Source organism: Prunus mume, linkage group LG1 (assembly GCF_029339155.1).
Source record: "Prunus mume cultivar Tortuosa linkage group LG1, ASM2933915v1, whole genome shotgun sequence".
NCBI lineage: Eukaryota > Viridiplantae > Streptophyta > Magnoliopsida > Rosales > Rosaceae > Prunus > Prunus mume.
The window spans coordinates 17,993,436-18,014,346 of NC_142698.1; the positions used below are offsets into that span (position 1 = coordinate 17,993,436).

Consider the following 20,911-nt stretch of genomic DNA (forward strand, 5'->3'; position numbering starts at 1 on the left):
AAAAGAAGAAAAAAAAAAAGATACCGAGTTTGTATAAAATATTGTCATTGTTTTCATGATATGAAAACTCGCGGTGAATAATTGTAACTTAATTGTAATGTTATATTTTTTTTCTTCTATGAATTACAAATGACATTAGAATTGTTTAAATTCTAAGTTTTTTTATTTATTTATAGGAAATTCTAAGGTATTTGGTTGTCTATCTTCTTGGTGTTTTTTTTTAAAATTTTAGCTTTTAGCGTTTTAAAAATTGCCCTTTCCCGAAAAATTCATGGGTCCCCCAATGCCCACCCGATTTTTACTTATTTTTGGTTTAAGCATTATAAATTAAACCGGATTAACAAACAAGAGAACAGTTACCCTTTTTGTTATTAATTAATCTCTGTCCGGTTTATAATTTTGTTTCAATAGCTGGCCATGTCATGTGTGGCTGAAAATTAGAGTTGATGCTAATGGGTCATTGCCAGGGTAAGAGTTGGAGAAATATGCACTTCTCTCTGTTGCAGTAACATAGCCCCTTAACGCTCCTGCAAACTCTGCACGAAGGGCAATACGAGTAGCATTCTTTGAAATTCTTACAAGCAAGACTTGCTATGGGCACCCTTGCACATATAGCTCCACATAGGGGTGAGCACTCAAACCAGCGAATCGGAAATCTAAGCCGAACCACACCAAACCAAACAAGAAAAAACCTAGTTGACCAAAAAGTCAACAACCGGTCAAAAATCGAACCGGACCGGTTTGGATTGGTTCCATGTCTTCAAAAATCGGACACCAAACCGATCAAATTGAAAAAAAATATAATTTCAATATATATTTATATTTAATGCTATATTTTTAATTTAACAAAAAAAAACTAATATTTATCCAAGTTCAATTTCAAAATATCTATATTTTCTAACTTTAATATTTATTTTTATATGAAATTGAATAATTTGTTCATTTTCAAGTAAAAAATAACAATATTTCAGTTGAGAATAGTATTAAAAAATAATTTTTATAATATGGTTCAAAACTGAATCGACAGAAACTGGTTCAACCCGAACCGGACAATTTTTGTAATTTTTTAATTAAAATCGAACCAAACTAAAATGGATGAATAGTACCGAATCGGTTCTAATTTGAAACAAAAACCGGTATAACCCGAACCATACCCACCCCTAGCTCCACACCTGCCAATGCCATGCCAACACACACTTGAGTTTCCCTTTTTAATTAGTTTATAAACTTTGACCAGCTTATACTTGTATTTTTTGCAATATATATTTAGTTACATAATTTACTATTAAATAATGATGAGATCTTTTACCATATGCAATAACCATGAATAGAACCAAAAGAGTCAGTTTTGAGGAAGGCTCTCCATGTCTTTTTCACTAGCTAAATTATGTAGCAGGAATACGTATATGATATTGGTGCTATGTCTTACTGCTACAAAGTATATATTATTTATACAGGTGGAGAGGAATAGGTAAACATGGTATGGAATTGGATACATACAAAAGTTAATGCATCTTTTCTTTTGGTAAGCGTGCAAAAAATGCATCTTCCTAGATTAGGTTGTAAAGGAGGGTTGCATAGTGTGCTCATCCTCTTGCATCAGAGTTCGATCCATATTTACACCGCATAGATTAGTTTAAAATCTCGCACTGTAAAGGAGGGTCTCACTTGGCCAACCTGATTTAATTCAAACTAAGGTCTAGTTGGGTTTGGGTCTAACCGAACTGGCCCAACCCGACTCATTTTTGCAACCTATCCAACTGAGTAAACGACTATCCGTGTCAGCACAACGGAAGAAACTGAATTTGACCTAAAAGTCAAGCCTACACTTTACGTGGCACTTACTAAAACCGTCATGATCAGAGCAGCTTATTGTGGTCTCCGTTGCACACTATCATTTTCTCCCCAGTCTCTAACGAACGACCCGTTCTCTCTCTCTGAGACTGAGCGTTACCACGCAAACCGTACTCTCTCCGTCCCAGCTCGGTTCCAATTTTCGCGCTCTTCGTCTTCTCTCTCTATGAACCCTAAGCTTCAATCCTGAATCCAAAATCACGCGCATAGATTCAGTTTTAGGGTTTCTGAATGGATCTCTCCGATGCCCCCTCGTCAAATTCCATGGACGCCTCCATCACCGGTGAGTAACTTTTTACGCAGCTTCTTCAATTGATTTCAAATTTTCTCTATAATTATACAATCACATTTCGCTGGCTTGTGTATTTAAATTGTAAACGTGAAGGGGCGAATCAAATGGAAACAAAAGGTTTCAAAATTTTGGTTTTTTTTTTTTTTTTTTTTTTCCCAAAAAAGAATAAAAATCGAACCTTTATTGGGTAGGCATATGGAATAGAAGAGTTTGTGTAACTGACGTTGAATCTGCCGTATATAATTGTTTAATTGTTTAAAAAAAAATCCAATATAAGAAATTAGTTGCATTTTTGTTCTTTTTGCAGATTAGATATCTTAATGTTCCATGTAAGTTGTACTTAGCAGAGCATATGTTCTAATCTTTTAATTGCTCAGGACTGCGTGTGAAGCAGCACCGGGAACTAGAAAGCTTAACACTTACAGCGCAGCCATTAAAGACATTAAAGTATTTCATGTTGGGTTTTGGCCAATGCTTTCGACAATTTATGGCAAAAGGTGGTTGGCTTGTGCTTCTAATTATGTTAGCAGGAGGTATAGGAATGCTTACCATAACTTTTGGTGGACCTCAAGAAGAGGTATTTTTATGCCCATTATTTATTTAATTGAATTGCATTTTTATGCCCACTTTTGGGAGGTATTTTTATGCCCATTATTTATTTAATTGAATTGCATTTTTATGCCCACTTTTGGACTTTCCTTTATTGATTTTATAAATTAATCATACTGCAGCATATTCAGGAGCTTGTTCGTTATCTTCAATTCGGACTCTGGTGGCTGGCTCTTGGTGTAGCATCATCAATTGGTCTTGGTAAGCAATAGCATGAAATTTTGACTTTCTGGTGGATAGAGTTGTCCTGTTTTCGACAACACTCGGAATGAATTTATTATATTGTTCTTCTATGCAGGATCTGGTTTGCACACATTTGTGCTGTATTTGGGGCCTCATATAGCTCTGTTTACTATGAAGTCCGTGCAGTGTGGCAGAGTTGACATAAAAAGTGCCCCATATGACACCATTCAATTGAAAAGTAATCCTTCATGGCTGGACAGAGACTGCTCTGAATTTGGGGACCCCATATTTTTATCGCAGCACAGTTCAAGGGTTCCACTTAGCAGGATATTGCCTCAGGTTCAGTTAGAGGCTATCCTATGGGGAATCGGAACTGCACTGGGAGAGCTTCCTCCTTATTTCATATCAAGAGCTGGTAACTACAAAACAACAAACTATCTTCTTGTACTCACTATCTCGATACTCTGCAATCGTCGTAGTAAACAATTTCTAGGCAGGAACAGCCTGTTAGAAAAACTTCAGCTAGTCTAACTTATCCATGCACTTGTGTTTGTACGTGCTCACATGTTCATCTTTTACTTATTTCATGGCCCTTTGTAAGTCGGGAGTATATCTGGATTCTTTAACCTGACTACATAGTATAAGGGTGAGTGAATTGCATATGTTGAACCACTAATTTCTCCCTGAACGAATTTCTGAATCTCTCCTAATCTATGATTATGTGCAGCTCGTATATCTGGCGAAAAGTTGGAAGTCATGAAAGACTTGGATTCTTCTTCAACTGAAGATAGTGGAATTGTAGCTAATCGTCTCAACCGGATCAAATTATGGCTTCTTTCTCATACACAATATCTGAACTTTTTAACTATATTAGTTCTTGCTTCGGTATTTTTTTTTTCTCTCTTCTAGCAAAACTTTTCTAATATGTCATTGCCCCGAAATGAGGGTTTGGAGATGTATTTTGGATACCCCTTTTTCCTGAGGCTAATTGTACTTTCTCTCAGCACATTCTGTACTTAGTTCCCTTTTGAGACCTCCTGATGTGTTTATCCGAAATAATTTTCAGGTGCCCAACCCTCTATTTGACCTTGCCGGTATAATGTGTGGACAATTTGGCATTCCATTTTGGACGTTCTTCCTATCAACATTGATTGGAAAGGCATTTATCAAGACTCACATACAGGTTTGTTGCCTTGTAAGATATTTCAACATTTTGAAGCTTCATAGTGTCTGCTCATTTCACAAACGGTTTATGTTGCCCCGTAATTGCAGACAGTTTTCATCATCTCAGTTTGCAACAATCAACTTCTGGACTTGGTAGAAAATAAATTGATTTGGGCGTTCAGCTTTGTCCCTGGATTTGGTTTGGTTGTGCCCGACCTCATCGCCAAATTACATATTGTGAAAGACAAGTATATGCATGCCTCTCCTGCAGTGCCCGCAAACAGCAAGGTAGTGTTTTCTGTGTTATGGCTTGAGTATCTATACGTTATAAGTTAATTTTACAAGTAAAGTGTTTGAGCCTATTTGGAGTGTTTCATATAAGATATACTTTTCTCCATTTTCTGCTTCCAGGAGAAAAAGTGGGACTTATCATTTAGTTCGATTTGGAACACTGTTGTGTGGCTCATGCTCATGAACTTTTTCATCAAGATTGTCACAGCAACTGCGCAAAGCGTTCTCAAGGAAGAACATGAAAAGGAGTTGACTGCATTGTCGAACAAGCCGCATACATCAGAACAAAAAAATAATGGGTGTTGCAGCCAAGCATCCGATTGAATTTTCCGAAAGTCGTTCGGATTTGATTAATTTTCTTTTCTAATATTCGAAGCTTTGGAATTTAGTGGCAGAAATTTTTTTGTATCTGCCAGCCATGATTATTTCGCCCAAAGCTTGAACCTACTTATCTCTGTTTCAGTTTGTACATAAAACAACCATGCCATGAAGCATAAGTTAACCTGTAGAAGTATCTACATGTCTTGTAGGGGAACCTATTTGTACCATTATATCACCCTCCCGGGAAATTCAGTGGAATAAAATTCATCTGGATATTAGCGTATTTTAGTAAATGACTGGGGAATGTTGTTCCTGTGCTCCACCAGCTGCATGCAAAGATAATTTTGGCCATTTCTTGAACTTTCAATGTAGAAATTCAACTTTCAAGTAAAAACTAATTAAATTCCTATCAAATTCGGATAGCATGTAACACAATATTAACACTTTTGACACTGGGCACTTACACTAAAACAATTACAAAGCACAAGTAGGTAGGTGGTAGGCTTTATTTTACAATTGCAAATCATAAGACTCCATACACATTTTGGTCCATTGGTTGATGATGAAATGAGCATCATAAACTGGAAAACAATATAAATCTAAACACTTTTTTTTATTTTATAGTTATCATCAAATCTCCCAAAACCAGTGGCTAGTGAGGCTTGCAATGCTTCAAAACTAGGGTTTGCCTTGGAGACCCTCCATGGGTATTTAACTTTCATGGTTTCCAAAGTAGAAATTACTGTATCAAGCAAAGCCCAGGTGGGTTTCCCATCTGAGGTCCTGGGAGAACTGAGAGATTGCAGCTCTTGGATCACCATCAGCAATGGTCAAGTAGTAGTGAGCAGTGGCATCATCAACTTGCATGCTTCTCCTCAGTGACTCAATCACCCTCTTCTTACTCTGCAAATCAGTTGCAGAGCAAGAAGACGTGCTTGAGCTGCCATTGCTGGTCGTTTTGTGGAGCTCAGGGCCGCCATCCAAATACAGCACAGCCACTTCTCTCTTAGCACAAGTATCCACTTCAACATAGCAAGTAGCCTGCAAAAGCATCTCCGGATTGCTTATCGGGATCAGCAATCTCTCACGAGAGTATATTCCGTGCTCGCTCATCGTGTTGTTCAAACGCTTTATGTCCATCACCTGATCACCATTCATCACACAACATTTTAATTAAAATCTTGACTTTTTTATTTTCTCGGCGACCAAACACATCATAAAAACCCTAGATACCTGAACAGAATACTTGACGGCGAGACTGGCGATGCTGTCGCCACGGACAATCCGGTGCGAGATGGCGAATTTTCCGAGAGAATTGTCTCTCCAGAAGTTTCCAGATGCTGGCTTTCCGATGATATGCTTCAGATTCCAAGGGGCTTTGAAGGCTCTGGTGACGATCTCCTGATCGGAGGCGACCGAGTTCCAGACTCGGCAGACGCAGCTGGAGCGAGCAAGGTCGGGAATCGGGAGCTTCTCGAAGATGAGGCGGAGGGTGTCGCGGCAAGTCAAGGCCGAGAAGTGAGAGTTCATCGGAGATATGGTGGAGTCGGAGAAGTCTAGGATTTCGGTGGTGGTGGTGGGGTTGAGAGGGTTGAGGATGTCGTCGTCGTTTTCTTCGTCCCCGCAGCAGCCCATTGTCGTTTAAAAGCTGAGAGTAGATCCTGGGGTTCCTTTGTAGCTTACGAACTAACAATCAACGACGTCCGTTAAAATTTCAGATAAGTTTTGAGTTGTTTTTTTTTTTTAAAAAATCGGTCTGAACGTTTTGAGTTGTTGGACTGTTGGGTTTAGCTATTTCTCTTTGTTGGGCCACGTAGACAGTGTGGCCCACATTTTAGGGCCCACAACATAGAAGCCCTTGTTGCACTAAAAATTACAAAAGAAAATGTGAAAATATTTTTGGGTGTTTCTTTATTTTAAATAAAGATCCCAACTATTAATTTTCCAATCCTATTTATATGGATTATATTGCACGAATAAAAAACTTGCAAAGAAAAAGAAATATATGTTGACATATAAATTTAACATATCACCCAGCTTCTTTTCTTAAATTTAGAATACAAAATACAATACATCACAGCTTCAAAGATTCAGCAGAACAAACGCCTTCATCAAGGCATCTTGTACAGCAAATAAGAATTTCCGAGCATCCATGGCAGAGAAAAAGGGGGCCTAAAATCTAATTTCTATATCAACTGCTGGCTTGGGAAAAAATATTTAAAACAAAATAAAACTCATCAACTTCACCATCCATGACTGTGGCCGAGACCGTATGCATCAGGATAACCAGTGCCATGAACATGGCCATGACCATGATGGTGGTCATGCCCATCATCATGACCATGATGCTCACCGCTTTTTGCTTCATCAAACATCTTCTGAATATGCTCTGGGATGGGCTCTTCCTCAACCTTTCTGACAGATGCAGGCAGCGAGGACACAAAATAAGCAATATTTTCAGCTACCTCATCAGCTGCGTCCTCCTATATAACCCGATGGAATAAATCAGCTTATTTGAATTTCCACACACCATGAGTAAGAAGACCTTGAAACAGAGTAATTTCTTGAACTACTTGCCATGATGTTCAACGAAATATTTAGTTCATCCATGAAATGGAAAGTAAAATCAAAGTCTTTACTTTAGCTTAGCATAGAAGTAGGAAAAAGCATTAGTATTTTGATTGCACTGATAGTATCGTACACGAGGGCAATGAATAAAAGAGAACAAATAAAGTAAAGCATGCATATGATTATACCAACAGCAGGCTTTGTTGCTTCAGATTCTATAAAGAACTCAACACACACACAGTAAAAGAAACTATCTGCAACTGTCTTCCGATTCGAATACCTTTTTGCCCTAGCCATTCAGTAGTAATTTTTAACATCAGATTCCAACAAAGAGCAGTGTTGTTTCAGTATTCATCAACATAAACCATAAACCAACCGCCAGCTTCTTGACTTAGACTACAAAATTGGTAAGATAGGCATAAATCCTCCACAGACCACTTAACATATTCTACATTTTCAATCAGGAACTAACTGGTTATATTGATTTTAAATCAAGGCTGGCCGTCCAAAGAGTAAGCCTCCTCAACCCAACAGTTGTTTGCTCTATATGGAAACTAACATAGAGACCATATGCAGATGCTATTCTCTGAATATACCATTACATCCTATCTTTATAGTAATTACAGTCCTACATATCTGTTTGACAGGCAATACAAAGTCGCATTCAGAACCTAACGGAGACAAATTTCATATCTTTCTACCATTTAGAATTCGAAACAGCTATCCTATGGAAACTGAGACCAAACAATTGTATCCCAGATATTGAGATTTTTAGTCTTACCACAAACACGAAAAACAAGCAGTAGCTACTGAATATATCAAATCCTCACCTGAGGCCACCGTCCCCCAGAATGGGTGACAAAAGTTGCCTGTGGAAGTGCACTTGCAACTCGGTTTCCCTCTTCGCTCCATTCCTTGGACCAACTGCTAGACCAAAGCACTTGCATCGGCACACCTATCAGTCCATCCGAGCTACCCCACTCTGCTATATCAAAGCTATGATTTAACTTCTTCCCCATTCCAACAATTGCTTTTGTCCCATCCCTACCCTTCAAAAGAAGTCTATGCGCATCCACTTCCAAAACATCAATCCCCCTTGAGCAACACAGCTTAATCAACCATGTATAAGCATATGAAAACCTCAACACAACCTCCCTAACCACTGGCACTCCCAAAACCCACAAAGGCAAAGCACCCGTCGATCTGGATGAGGTATCAATAAGCGTCACACTCCTCACGGCTTCCGAATTCTCCAAAACCCAATTTGCAAGCATCCCCAAAGCTGAATCATGCAAAACCAAATGCACAGGGCCAAACCTATAGTCTCAATCACTTGTCCCAACACCTTACCAATCTCATCAGGACCCATTTCAATTGGCTTTACAAACTTTTGTTTTGGCATCCGAGATTCTATTTCTTCATAGGGAATCTGGCCAGTTTCAATTATCTCATCAAATGCCCAAAACAAACCCTTCTCTTGAATTTCACTATAGACATACCAAAACCTCCCTAAAATCCCAGTTGGTCCCTCTCCAACCTCCACCACCGATTTATCCGAAAACCCATTTCCAGGTAAATCAAACGCAACCGCACGAACCCCTTTAGAGCCTAAAGATTCAGTAACTTTTCGAAAAGAGTAGGAGCTAAGACCCAGCCCATGAACAATAACAACATTTTCTGCTGTTATAGGACCTTGCTCAGTAGAAAAAACTTCAACGGGGTTCTGGTTTGAGTGAGTCTGAACCTTTATAGTGCGGCCCTTGGAGTAGTGTTGGCGAAGAGACGCGGGCAAGCTCAAAAACCAAGACTTTGGGTCTTGTGGGGACAGAGAGGAGAGAGAAATGAAGAAGAAGGTCACAAGAGAGACTGTAAGAGTGAAGTAGAACCAGAAAGCGAATGGATTTTGACCATTTTGTGGTGCAACTGGTGTTTCTGTTGGTGAAGAAGTGGGTTTTGATTTTGAAGGTTGGGTTGGTTTGATCTCTGATGACCGTTTCGGCTCTTGTCGTTGTTGGTCTTCCTCTTCCTCTGTGATGATCACCATTGAAGAAAGCTTGAAGCTTTTAAAATGGGGATTTATTGAGCTTGAACAGGAACTGGAACTGGAACTGAATGGTTTGAACTTTGATCTACGGAGTAGAACTGAAAAGTAAAGTGAGAGGCGAGAGGGAGTGTAAAGTAAAGTGGGGAGAAAAAGCTCTGAGCTTTTCCTATTAAAGATTTCTTTATTATTTTATGGCTGTAGAATGGTGCGACCTCTTGTGTCGTTTCTCGTTTGAGTTTGGGTAAGAAGGAAACGACATGTCGCTAGTGATCCATTTGCGAAATAGTTTGCAGAGTTCCTCTCCCACTACGACCAAAATGGGAACCAATCCTTGAAAGTAGGGAGAGGGTCCCCTAATTCCCGAAATGCAAAATCATTCACTTCTATCTTTATTCTTTCGTTTAACATATTTTAAATTTAGTGACTTTTCTAATTCAATTCAATTATAGACACCAAACAAGCTTTAAGTAAAAATTATTTAATGATGGTTTGTAACTTTTAATTAGTAATATAATTGAATTAATGTTGTCAATGCACAATATTATGTGTGGTTATGGTGGTAAGCTTGTTAAGACCTATCATATGATCTTGCTCGGGAAGTACAAATGAAACCATAAATCAGCACAACAAATTCGAGTATAAATATGAGCAAAACATTGGAGATCAACACAATAAAACAGTCGGAGTTTAACCTAAAAAAACATAAATTTTGAAGTTAAGAAGAATAATATGTTTGATACATAGTGGACTATGAGTTCTGAGCACGTACGCAGGTGTTTTTATTCTTTATATACCTTGGGCAGAGCAGAGGAACAAGTCGACTCTATTTGCTTAATACAATGAAAATTATTAATTAATAAATTATTGTTTCTTCCCTTGAATTTGTCAATATTTTTGAAAACCTATTACAAAAATCATTGGAAATCAGGAATCAATTTAATAATCCTCAAACCTAATTCACAAATTATGGAATTTAGTCCAAAACACAATAAGCAAGTTCATGGCTTCTTAACTTTGAAATTGTGGCATGGTTGTTGGTTTGCACTGGTGCAATGAAGTTTATTGCAGCTTCTACGTGACTTGCCAAATGTCCAGTAGCACTTTAGGTGAAGTAATACAAAGTCTACATGAAAATAGAAAGAAAAATACAATTTTCAGAATATATATGACAGTTATGTGTTTTGGCTACGGTTTTTCATCTTTAGCACCGGTTTGTGTGCTTTTAGTGACGAAATAAAGGCCCCATAGCCTAAAAAGGTCTTTAGAAGCGCATAAAACCGCCGCTAACCGTTGCTAAAAGTCAATGTAACGACAGACAGCAATAGCGCCACTAAAAGTCGATAGATTATTCAAAACTGACGTGACTTTTACATTTAATCAGCACATGAAAACATCATTTAAAAAGCGATACACAAAAATTCCCCACGCTGTTCAACAAAAAGATCGATAGATTATTCAAATCAAATCATCTCCTCCCTGCTCCGTGTCCTTTGTGACTTTTACATTTTTAATAGAACTAAGATGAAATGGTTTTTGAAATAATCATTTTCAAGAAAAAAACCAAATAAGAAAACTTGATTTTATGGGTTTTTTATTTATACACATATACCGATTTTTCATATTTTGAGATTTATTTTCTAGTATTTTTATTTGAATCCAAATAACTTCCTTATTTACATTGTAAACTTAAGTAAATGGAGTAATTAAAAATAAAAAAAGTAAAAGGACAAAGACATTTCGTCCAAATGATTTAATTGGATACACAAAAATTCCCCACGCTGTTCAACAAACAAGATCAGATGGGAAAGAAATTTAAAAATCTCCTCTCGCATGTTATCATTGCCCTGGCAATTTGTGTTGCTGGAAACACCATTTTCTCCCCAAGGCCCCTTGCTGGAAATGCTCTTAGAAGCGCTAAAGCTGGATTATCCTGATGAATCCTGGTATTGCTACATCCCTATGAATATGTACTGCTTCCCATACTCTATCCAATCTATCAAGCCTTCATAGAACATAACCTGCATAGTGCAAGATGAAATCATAACTTCGAAACAAAACTATTATACTAGAAATAAGAACGAGAGCTTGTTCAGGAAAGAGCAACAGAAAAATGACAAGAAGATCATTTAGAAGCCAAAAGCTGAACTGCCTATGATTCACCAATGACCAAAACACGGTAGCTCTGAATTTTTCTTTTTGGGACGAAACAAGGCAATAAACAAGTGTGGGGGAGTGCATGTCAAGGAGTGGCAAACCTATCAGAATAAACTTTGGCTATTAGGAGTTGCAGTCGTATTTTCCTATTGTTACCAAGCAATTGTGGTAATGGCCAAAAGAAAAGGGCATGAGACATACAAACTATCACTATTCAACATTACCATTAGACCAGGAATGGCACATCCCTTGCGAGTGTGGACCAGTATATGCCAAATGAGAGAAAACTTAAAACCTGCAACTAAGGTCATAGTTCATATGTTCGCAAATGCATGCCTGATATGTGTTGTTCTGTCAGTGTTGTGTGCAGGTGCATGCATTGATGGGGGTGGGCAGGCAATGACCCCCAGTATTTTACAGAGAACTATTGGCCTCATGGTGAAAGTGGATTGCGAGTAAGCTACTTTTCTTTTAATATTTCTTATAACAATCGCAGATGTTATAAATGAAAGAAAGTTAGGAGGATGAATGAGACGTCCATCTAATATTCTCAATCCCAAACAAAAATTACAACCAAATCAAACTAACTAGTTTTGATGACACACACCAATTGAGTTAAAGAGGCCAACAGTCTTCAAGACTCTTAATTGCCTGATCCCCATCATGATGAAAAACAGAGAGAAGAGGGAAAGAAGAGGAGGGACCATGCATTGGATACCAGCCATCATAGCTAAGCTATGGAAACACTAATAAAATGCCAGATTGAGTACTCGAAATTTACTTTCTTACATAGAATTAATATCAAGCTAAATGCCATCCAAAAAATTGAGCTTTACCCATTAGCCATGAATGTTAGATCCATAACATCTCTACTCTATGATCATACCCCTGACTTTCACAAAGATTAGCATGGCTCTGAATGCACGTATTTACAGAGACAACTGGATGAGTCATTCCTTCCCCAAGTGCCTCAGAAATAGTTTCCCACAGAAGCTCCCTTCAAACTACATTGACAGATTAAAGAATTACTTACAACCTTCCCACAAGTCCATTCCATACATAGTTCACAATTCTACAATGCAAAACTTTACAAACGCGTAATGTTATACATGCACTAAATACCAAAACCCTGATTTCTTTTATTTCCCAACAAAATTTTCTAATAAAGAAATAAAATGTTTTCCTTCAATTCCTTTTGAAAACAAAATAAAAACAACAATTGGGTTTTCAACTGCTTCAAAGTCCAAAAAATGTATAGCTAAACCTATCTGAAACACTCAATGGTTGCATTTGGCGAGAAGATTAGAGTTTTATTCTTTCATTTCTACTGCTTGATGTTCTCGCTATCCAAATAATAGAAGTGAGAAATTGGCGAATTGGAAGCTTACCAGAGAAGGGGTTTGAGTTGTATAGCCTAAAGCATGAATTTTGATCGAGCTCGAGCTCTGTATCGCCATTGAAATAGCTTCTCTCTCTCTGTCTCACTGGTTAGGGATTGTGAATTTTTTAAGTCAAAAGGGGCGGATTTTGGCTTAACAATATTTTATTATAAAGGTTATCTTTTTTGTAAGTTAATAAAAAGGTCTTAATTTTAGTCCAGTTTAATATTTATAGCAAGTAATCATAACATAAAACGACGTCGTTACCATGAGTGCTGAAAAGAAATAATTCTTTTTTACAAATTTATAAATAAACCTAATCCTAGACATATATTTATAAAAAAATTAAAATACTATTTAAATATAGAAACACACCCAAAATCAATTACAAAGGCAATAATTGTATATTTTTAGGTGTGTTTATAAAGAGTGTATCCACTTACACTCCTTTTTTATAAGAGATTTTCTATTTAAACCCCACAAGCTCATGTTCTAAGTTACTTTTAATTTAAATTTTCACAATTTCTAAGAATACACAAACAAAATAAGAATTAAAAGAGATTTTCTATTTAAACCCCACAATCCCAACCAAAAAAAACACAAACAAATGAAACCCTAACTCCAAATTTAATATCTAACACATTGTTGAGTTGAGAACTTGAGAGAGAGAGAGAGAGAGATAGTTATTTTTTAGGTGAAAATGTTTATAAATAGATTTTGAGTGTGTGTAATAATGAATTTTGAGTGTGTTTATAAAGTGTTTTGGATGTTTAAATTTTTTATAATTACATTTCCTTATTTTGGATGTTTTAGTTGAAACTTTTTTTTTTTTTGGGGGTTAATTTTAGATCAATCTTCGTTCTCAACGGCAAAAATCGTATCTTCTTCCCTCTCTGTGTTTTAGTTAACTGATACAAAAGCTTCATCTGTGATCTCTCTCTCTCTCTCTCTCTCTCTCCTCCCCCCACCGGCGCGGAATTTTGCCACGATGCACTCACTGTCGTCACAAGTAGCTCGCCCTCTCTGCTCTCCCTCCTCACACTCTCACTACTTCCGCTTCCTCTCTCTCTCGCTCCCCATTTTCCACAGTTCCAAATCCCACCCCAAAATTTTCACTATTTCCCCGAAAGCCCCGCTCTTGACAGTCCGAAATTGCACCTCATTCTCTGCCAAGCCCTCTTCGGAGCTCCGAAACAAGCGTTCCAATTCCGACTCCGACGAGAAGCTCCGTGCCCTCCGCGAGCTCTTCTCGAAGCCCAGTGTTGGCATCGACGCCTATATCATTCCCTCTCAGGATGCTCACCAGGTTAAATTTCCAGTTTTTTGAAATGTTGTATTGTTCTTTGTGTTTCGTTTGAGGTTTTAGTGGTCTGTGAGGGTTTGCTGGCTGTAGGATTTAATTGTGTTTTGTTGGTTTGATCTATTCTACTGAGGATTATGAGCTTTTATTCGAATTTTGCTTCCTTTTTTTTTTCCGGTTGAGATTGTGTGTGGGTTGTAGAAAACAACTGGGTTTTGCTTATTTTGAGAGTTGTCGGTTTTTGTCTATCCTTTATTTTCTTTCCTTTGTGAAAATTTGATCATTTCCACATGTTTATGATTCAGCATGGTGATGGTGTGTCGGTTGTAAGATACACATGAATTTGTCTAGTTTGAGATACTGTCTTGAAAGTAACGAGCTTTGCTTTTAGTTTTTTTTTATAATCATAATTTTAGTTTGTGGTATGCGATAGTGCGCTGAACAATTCATCTGGGTTTTACCGTTTGAAGCATTTAGATTGTAAAACTAAGAGTTCGTTGAAGTTTTTCGTTTTGTTGAGTTTTGAAGTTATGAGTAAATGGAAAGAAAATGCTGAAATTCTTTTCAGTATTAGGTTTATCTAAACAGCTTTGACATTATTCCTTTTTTGTTTCACGTCTTTATGTATCACAAGGACCAAACAGTCTTAGCTATTAGGTTCTATGTTTATTTTGCATATAGCTCAGGTGTTGTAGCGTTTCTGCATTGGGTTCTAGTATTCCATGTTGCCTGTAGTAAATTGTAAGTGCCCTTTTCATTTTGGCTTCAGAGTGAGTTCATTGCTGAATGTTATATGAGGAGGGCATATATATCGGGGTTCACTGGAAGTGCTGGCACTGCAGTCGTCACAAAGGATAAAGCAGCTCTTTGGACTGATGGGCGCTATTTTCTTCAGGTATTTAAAGATACAAAATCACTTTCACTTTCACTTTTAGATCGTCTCTTGTGTGTTATTTCTTTACTATATGCACATCATAGTCTCTTTTCTTTTGAGTTTTATATTTTGTAGTGCTATCATATTGGAAGAATGGTTTCTGATTTTGTATAATCTGGCTTGAGGTGCAGTTCCTGATAACATTTACTCTTTCCTATTGTTAGGCTGAAAAGCAGCTAAGCTCTAGTTGGATTCTCATGAGGGCTGGTAGTCTTGGAGTTCCTACAACTATTGAATGGTTGAATGATGTTTTGGCTCCTGGTGGGAGAGTTGGCATTGATCCTGTGAGCAATTCTTAGCCTCTTAAAATGGGCCTTCACATTTCTTTATAATAAGTTTCTAAGTCAAATAGCACTTGACTTCTTGAATTGCTTACTTATGAAATGTGGATTTTAACCAGCTTTCAGAAAATAAAGTTTCAACCATTTCAAGTAATAGATCAAGTTTCATCTTTCCTTTTTTAATCAATACACTTTTTGGTAATTTGATAATTGAACTTATTAAGCTTGATCATGTTTTCGTTGCGCTCCCCCTCATTAAAATTTGTGTCTTTAATTTTTTATTATTCTTTGTGCTTGCTTTGTTTGTGATGCCACCTCCTTTATATTGTGAAGGGAGCAGTTTTTGTTTTCTTCCGATGCTGCAGAGGAGTTAAAGCAGGGCATTGCTAAGAAGAATCATGAGTTAGTGTTCGTGTATGATAAAAATCTTGTGGACGAAGTATGGAACAAATCAAGACCAAAGCCTCCAAACAAACCTATTAGAGTACATGACCTAAAGTATGCTGGTGTAGATGTCGCATCCAAGTTGTTGTCTCTGAGGTCTGAACTTGCTGATTCGGGTTCATCTGCAATAGTTATATCCATGCTCGATGAAATTGCCTGGCTGTTGAACTTGGTAATACCTCTGAACCTATCTGCGGGTTTTTTTTTTTGGGCAAAGATTCATGTTAACCCCAGTTATCAGCTATTCTCAGAATTCTTGATTCTTTAACCAAATATAAAATTGTAATTCAAAATTATTCATAAATGTTCATGCTTTTGTGTTCCATTTATTAATCCAAATGATGTGCTAAATTTTGTTTTGCAGAGAGGCAGTGATGTTCCACATTCACCTGTTATGTATGCATATTTGATTGTGGAGACTGATAAAGCGAAGTTATTTATAGATACTTCTAAAGTGAGCGCAGAGGTGATGGATCACTTGAAGAATGCAGGAATTGAATTGAGGCCATATGATTCCATTCTTTCTGAAGTCGAAGGGTAAGTTTGTGAGCTAAAACCTTTTTTTTTTATAGGGAATATTTTTCAGTGTTGTGATTTTCTGCAAATGATTTCATGAACAACTTTAATATGGGCCCTGGCAAAGTTGTCAGGTAATGACACGAGGTCTCTTGGCTGTAATGGTCAGGCAAATTATGATGGCTTTCTCATTTTCATTATTTTACTGTCTTAGATGTTCATATTTTTTAACGGAGCTAAACTCATTTTGTAACACCAAACTATTAAAACCTATTTTTCATTTTCAGTCTGGCAGCACAAGGAGCTAACGTTTGGTTGGATATATCTTCTGTTAATGCTGCTATTGTCAAAACCTTTAACTCTGCTTGTGAAAGATATTATCAGAGCCTTGAAAGTAAAACAAAAAGTAAGACTAAGATGTATGACGACTCAAATGGTTGGTCTGGAGGACCCACTGGAATTTACAGAGTGTCCCCTATTTCTTTAGCAAAGGCAGTGAAAAATGATTCTGAGTTAGAAGGCATGCGGAGTTGTCATTTAAGGTAATTATTTCCACCCTCCAACTTGATTATGTGCATAATCATATGTGCGTGCTTTCCATATCATTGTTTGGTTGACTTCTTTGTTGATAATACTGAAGCTTAGTTGTTAGCATCATCAGACAACTGATCAGTAGAATGCCTAAAAAATTTAAGCTCTCATTTGGGTTATGTATATGAATTTTGTGTAAGAAAATACCTCCTAAGTTATGGCTAAACATGTATAAATTTAGTGGATTAGATATCATATTCTCTAGTTACGTGTCCATGATTTTTTCCTGTGCTGTTGAGCCTGAGGGTGTAGACGGGGTCAAATTTGACAGTCATTGGAGTTTTTAGGTGAGAACAATATTTTTAATCACTCTATGAAGAATATTTTGAAAGGGATTGGTAGCAAGATAGTCTCCATATATGCATGTGGCTTTTCTTTCCCGATAAACCATATTAGAAATTCTGTTATAGGGAGAATTTCTATCTATACTTTCATTACAGAGACATATGTGGTTTAAAATTTAAGGATATGGGTCAAGGTGATGATGTCTGTGCAGGGATGCTGCTGCTCTAGTGCAGTTTTGGGTTTGGATGGAAGAACAAATTAAAAAGAATATGAAATTAACTGAGGTAGAGGTTGCAGACAAACTTCTTGAATTTCGTTCGGCACAGCCTGGTTTCCTAGATACAAGCTTTGACACCATAAGTGGTACATGTCAAACCTTTATTGTTTTTTACCTTTTTTTTTACAGTTATTTGAGATTTTTACTTTTATTTCTGTAGATAAGCATGTTCTTATCCCTAAGTTAATGCTTATTACATAGATGTTTTCTTTTTTGCTTCTTCTCTTTATTGTCCTTTTCTTATTTTTTGAGTCAATAGTTCCTTTGTTGATTTCTTAAACTTCTCTACTCACAATTTGAATGCTTTTCCAGGTTCTGGTGCAAACGGTGCAATCATACACTACAGAGCAGAACCAGATAGTTGTAGTGTTGTGGATGACAAGAAACTCTTCCTATTGGATAGTGGTGGTCAATACGTTGATGGAACAACTGATATAACGAGGACCGTACATTTTGGCGAACCTCCCTCGCGACAAAAAGAATGCTTTACTCGAGTTTTACAGGTACTAAGTACATTCCTTTGGTTTTCTGGGTAATAAATTCTTATGAAATTTATTTACTTGAAGGCTGCATAAATTGGGTAAAGATATCTGAAGAGGGCAGGGCCAAAGGTCTCAATACTTTCTAAAGATTGGGTTTTTTTTCTCTGGGGATATCAGGCAATTATGCAATGGTGTACTTATTTGTGATGTTGATGTACTTTTAATTAACCGAAACTTATTTGCATAACTAAAGTAGAGTATTTTAGTATTTATTGTACTACAGATCCTCAACCAACACATGCAGTTATGCAATTTACATAATTAATGCACTTTGATATTCTACTCCTTAGACTGACCAATTTTGTATTTGAGATCCCTGGTTGTGTTTGACTTTTCTGATAGAGTTTGCAATGCAGGGTCATATAGCTCTTGATCAAGCAGTATTCCCTGAAAACACACCTGGTTTTGTCTTGGATGCATTTGCTCGTTCTTCCCTTTGGAAGATAGGACTGGATTACCGGCATGGTATTTTCCTTGAATTTCTATCAATTCATCATGAACTTTTGTCTTGCTGAATTGATGATGAGCTCAGTGAATGTGTATTTTGTTCTCTAATGTGGTAGGAACTGGGCATGGTGTGGGAGCTGCATTAAACGTTCATGAAGGACCTCAAGGTATTAGCTTTCGATTTGGAAATATGACTCCCTTACAGAAAGGCATGATTGTTAGCAATGAACCTGGCTATTATGAAGACCATGCTTTTGGCATTCGGATTGAGGTACCTCCCGCCTCTCTCTCTCTCTCTCTCTCTCTCTCTATGCACTTAATTGTATCTCTATCAATAATGTTGATGCTAATTCTCTTTGTTGCTCTACCATATGACAAATTTTCTGCTCATGTCTTTTACTCTTGTTCCATAGTAATTCACATGTTCATTTTCATACAGAATCTCCTCGTTGTGAAAGAAGTTGACACGCCAAATCGTTTTGGAGGAATTGGATACCTGGGATTTGAAAAACTCACATTTGTCCCCATTCAGGTATGCATATGGTGACGTAGTATAATACTTTAACTGGTTATGGGTATGACCTTTGAAAGTGAGTGCAGAACCAATATGTTATTACAAGAATAGTTTTGGTTCACCTCCGACTAAGAAAACCCAATTTGAAGTAGAGCAATCCCTTTATCACATTGGTTTTATGCATGACTTTGGTGCTGAGCTAGAATTGTGGCCCTAATGAGTTCGTTTTAGTGATTTGTTCTTAAAAGAAGGCCTGCATTTTATGATTTCTTTTTCATGTGGTTTTTTTTACCATGCAGGCTAAATTGATCGACTTATCTTTGCTTTCTGCTGCGGAGTTTGATTGGCTTAACGATTATCATTCACAAGTTTGGGAGAAGGTTGGTAGAGATCAAGAAACCACCCTATTTACAATATTTTCCAATTTAGATATTATAACTAACCTTAAGGTCTCACAGGTGTCCCCGCTTGTGGATGGTTATGCTCGTGAATGGCTTTGGAACAACACCAGACCACTTGTTAAGCTGTGATGTGATTCTTATCCATCCATCCATCGATCATTCTCTTCTCTCATGTACCCCCTTTGTATACAAGCACACCTGTTTACCACAGCGATGAGACAATTAAAATATATATATAAACTTGTTTCATGATTGTTAAATCCTATTAATTTAAAGTTTCATGCCATATAAAATTGTCTTGGCAAGCTCCCAGGTATCTCTTGCATCAAAGGCCTCCTGCACGGCACACAATCTTGACGACTAACGAAAAGAAAAGCCAAAAAGAAAATGAAAAATTAGTAGACGTTGAGGGATAGTACAGCCGCGCGGCTATACTAGTTTTTAAAACATAGTATAACCGCGCGGCTATACTATTTTTTTTTTGAAAAAAGGAGGACCTGCATAGCGATTGGGCGCCACGAGTCAAAATTTGTATAGCCAGGAGGCTATACTATTTTTAAAGAAACATTATTTAAAATAAAAAATAAAAAAAGGACTCTCCTAACGATCATGCACCCACGTGTCAAAATCAATATAACCGCGTGGATATCCTATTTTTCTGAAATAAAGACCGTAGTATAGCCGCGCGGGTATACGATTTATTAAAAAAATTAAGAACCCAGTACAGCCGTGCGGCTATACGATTTAAAACAGTAAAGCGGCCCGGCTATACTATTTCTAAGAAACATTAATAAAATCGCGTATAGCCGCACGGCTAAACTATTTATATATATAAAATAAAATAAAGGACCCGCCTATCGGTTAGGCACTCACGTGTCAAAATAAGTATATAAAATAGTGTAGCCCGGCTATACCATTTTTAAAGAAACATTGATTAAACCGTGTATATCCTATACTTTTTTTTGGGTGTGGACTATACTGTTTGAAAAAAAAAAAAACATAGCCTATACTATTTTTTAACAGAGACCCGCCTAGCCACTAGCTCCTAGGCGGGCGCTTAGACGGCTGATTTTTCGAACACTAAATTCTTGGTTAATTTTGCATATAGCCCGGGTGTTGTAGCATTTCTGCACTGGGTTCTAGTATTCCATGGAACGAATCAAGACCAAAGCTTCCAAACAAACCCATTAGAGTACATGACCTGAAGTATGCTGGTGTAGATGTCGCATCCAAGTTGTTGACTCTGAGGTCTGAACTTGCTGATGCTGGTTCATCTGTGATAGTTATATCCATGCTTGATGAAATTGCCAGGCTGTTGAACTTGGTAATACCTCTGAACCTATCTGTACAGTGCGTTTTTTGTGTGTGGCAAAGATGCATGTTAACCCCGTTTATCGGCTATTCTCATATATTCTTGATTCTTTAACCAAATATAAAATTGTAACTCAAAATTATTCATAAACGTTCATACTTTTGTGTTAATCCAAATGATGTGCTAAATTTTGTTTTGCAGAGAGGCA

The 20,911-nt window shown here is 37.2% G+C and overlaps 4 protein-coding genes and 1 long non-coding RNA gene across 6 annotated transcripts; 2 read left to right on the top strand and 3 right to left on the bottom strand.

The window, feature by feature from the left end:
• Positions 1 to 1,871: 1,871 nt before the first annotated feature.
• On the top strand, positions 1,872 to 5,007 carry LOC103344625 (vacuole membrane protein KMS1-like). 2 transcript variants are annotated; one of them, XM_008248235.3, is made up of 8 exons: positions 1,872 to 2,137; positions 2,524 to 2,723; positions 2,878 to 2,956; positions 3,054 to 3,353; positions 3,666 to 3,823; positions 4,005 to 4,121; positions 4,211 to 4,390; positions 4,514 to 5,007. In XM_008248235.3, the coding sequence occupies exons 1-8, from the start codon at positions 2,086 to 2,088 to the stop codon at positions 4,715 to 4,717; spliced, it is 1,290 nt and encodes a 429-aa protein (XP_008246457.2). In that variant the 5' UTR covers positions 1,872 to 2,085; the 3' UTR covers positions 4,718 to 5,007. The 2 variants fall into 2 exon arrangements, with proteins under 2 accessions (XP_008246457.2, XP_016648187.2); XM_016792701.2 differs by having other exon boundaries at positions 1,938 to 2,137; positions 2,887 to 2,956.
• Positions 5,008 to 5,141: 134 nt separating this feature from the next.
• Positions 5,142 to 6,445, bottom strand: LOC103344626 (peptidoglycan-binding LysM domain-containing protein). Its single transcript, XM_008248237.3, has 2 exons — positions 5,948 to 6,445; positions 5,142 to 5,857 (listed from the first exon to the last, which is right to left on the bottom strand). The coding sequence occupies exons 1-2, from the start codon at positions 6,347 to 6,349 to the stop codon at positions 5,462 to 5,464; spliced, it is 798 nt and encodes a 265-aa protein (XP_008246459.1). The 5' UTR covers positions 6,350 to 6,445; the 3' UTR covers positions 5,142 to 5,461.
• A 285-nt stretch (positions 6,446 to 6,730) lies between these two features.
• On the bottom strand, positions 6,731 to 9,488 carry AXR4 (alpha/beta-Hydrolases superfamily protein). Its single transcript, XM_008248238.2, is given in 3 exon segments — positions 6,731 to 7,197; positions 8,113 to 8,594; positions 8,597 to 9,488. Coding segments are annotated over 3 exon segments (1,452 nt in total). The 5' UTR covers positions 9,327 to 9,488; the 3' UTR covers positions 6,731 to 6,957.
• Positions 9,489 to 11,211: 1,723 nt separating this feature from the next.
• On the bottom strand, positions 11,212 to 13,045 carry LOC103344628 (uncharacterized). Its single transcript, XR_001677833.2, has 3 exons — positions 12,869 to 13,045; positions 12,317 to 12,484; positions 11,212 to 11,344 (listed from the first exon to the last, which is right to left on the bottom strand). It is a non-coding gene; the product is annotated as an uncharacterized LOC103344628 (long non-coding RNA).
• A 714-nt stretch (positions 13,046 to 13,759) lies between these two features.
• On the top strand, positions 13,760 to 19,651 carry LOC103344629 (Metallopeptidase M24 family protein). The gene is made up of 13 exons (XM_008248239.2): positions 13,760 to 14,165; positions 14,929 to 15,054; positions 15,258 to 15,377; positions 15,715 to 15,990; positions 16,183 to 16,355; positions 16,622 to 16,876; positions 17,422 to 17,573; positions 17,800 to 17,990; positions 18,386 to 18,494; positions 18,593 to 18,747; positions 18,916 to 19,008; positions 19,290 to 19,370; positions 19,449 to 19,651. Exons 1-13 carry the CDS (start codon positions 13,848 to 13,850, stop codon positions 19,518 to 19,520), a joined length of 2,121 nt encoding a protein of 706 aa, XP_008246461.2. The 5' UTR covers positions 13,760 to 13,847; the 3' UTR covers positions 19,521 to 19,651.
• The last annotated feature ends 1,260 nt before the right edge of the window (positions 19,652 to 20,911 follow it).

Bases quoted from the DNA above. Each gene is read 5' to 3' on its own strand.
- LOC103344626 (XM_008248237.3), bottom strand. From the start codon at position 6,349: ATGGGCTGCTGCGGGGACGAAGAAAACGACGACGACATCCTCAACCCT. The intron at 5,858-5,947 runs GTATCTAGGGTT...AATGGTGATCAG, and splicing joins CCGTCAAGTATTCTGTTCAG to GTGATGGACATAAAGCGTTT.
- LOC103344629 (XM_008248239.2), top strand. From the start codon at position 13,848: ATGCACTCACTGTCGTCACAAGTAGCTCGCCCTCTCTGCTCTCCCTCC. The intron at 15,991-16,182 runs GTAATACCTCTG...TTTGTTTTGCAG, and splicing joins TTGCCTGGCTGTTGAACTTG to AGAGGCAGTGATGTTCCACA. The intron at 16,356-16,621 runs GTAAGTTTGTGA...TTTCATTTTCAG, and splicing joins ATTCTTTCTGAAGTCGAAGG to TCTGGCAGCACAAGGAGCTA.
- LOC103344625 (XM_008248235.3), top strand. From the start codon at position 2,086: ATGGATCTCTCCGATGCCCCCTCGTCAAATTCCATGGACGCCTCCATC. The intron at 3,824-4,004 runs GTATTTTTTTTT...AATAATTTTCAG, and splicing joins CTATATTAGTTCTTGCTTCG to GTGCCCAACCCTCTATTTGA. The intron at 4,122-4,210 runs GTTTGTTGCCTT...CCGTAATTGCAG, and splicing joins TTATCAAGACTCACATACAG to ACAGTTTTCATCATCTCAGT.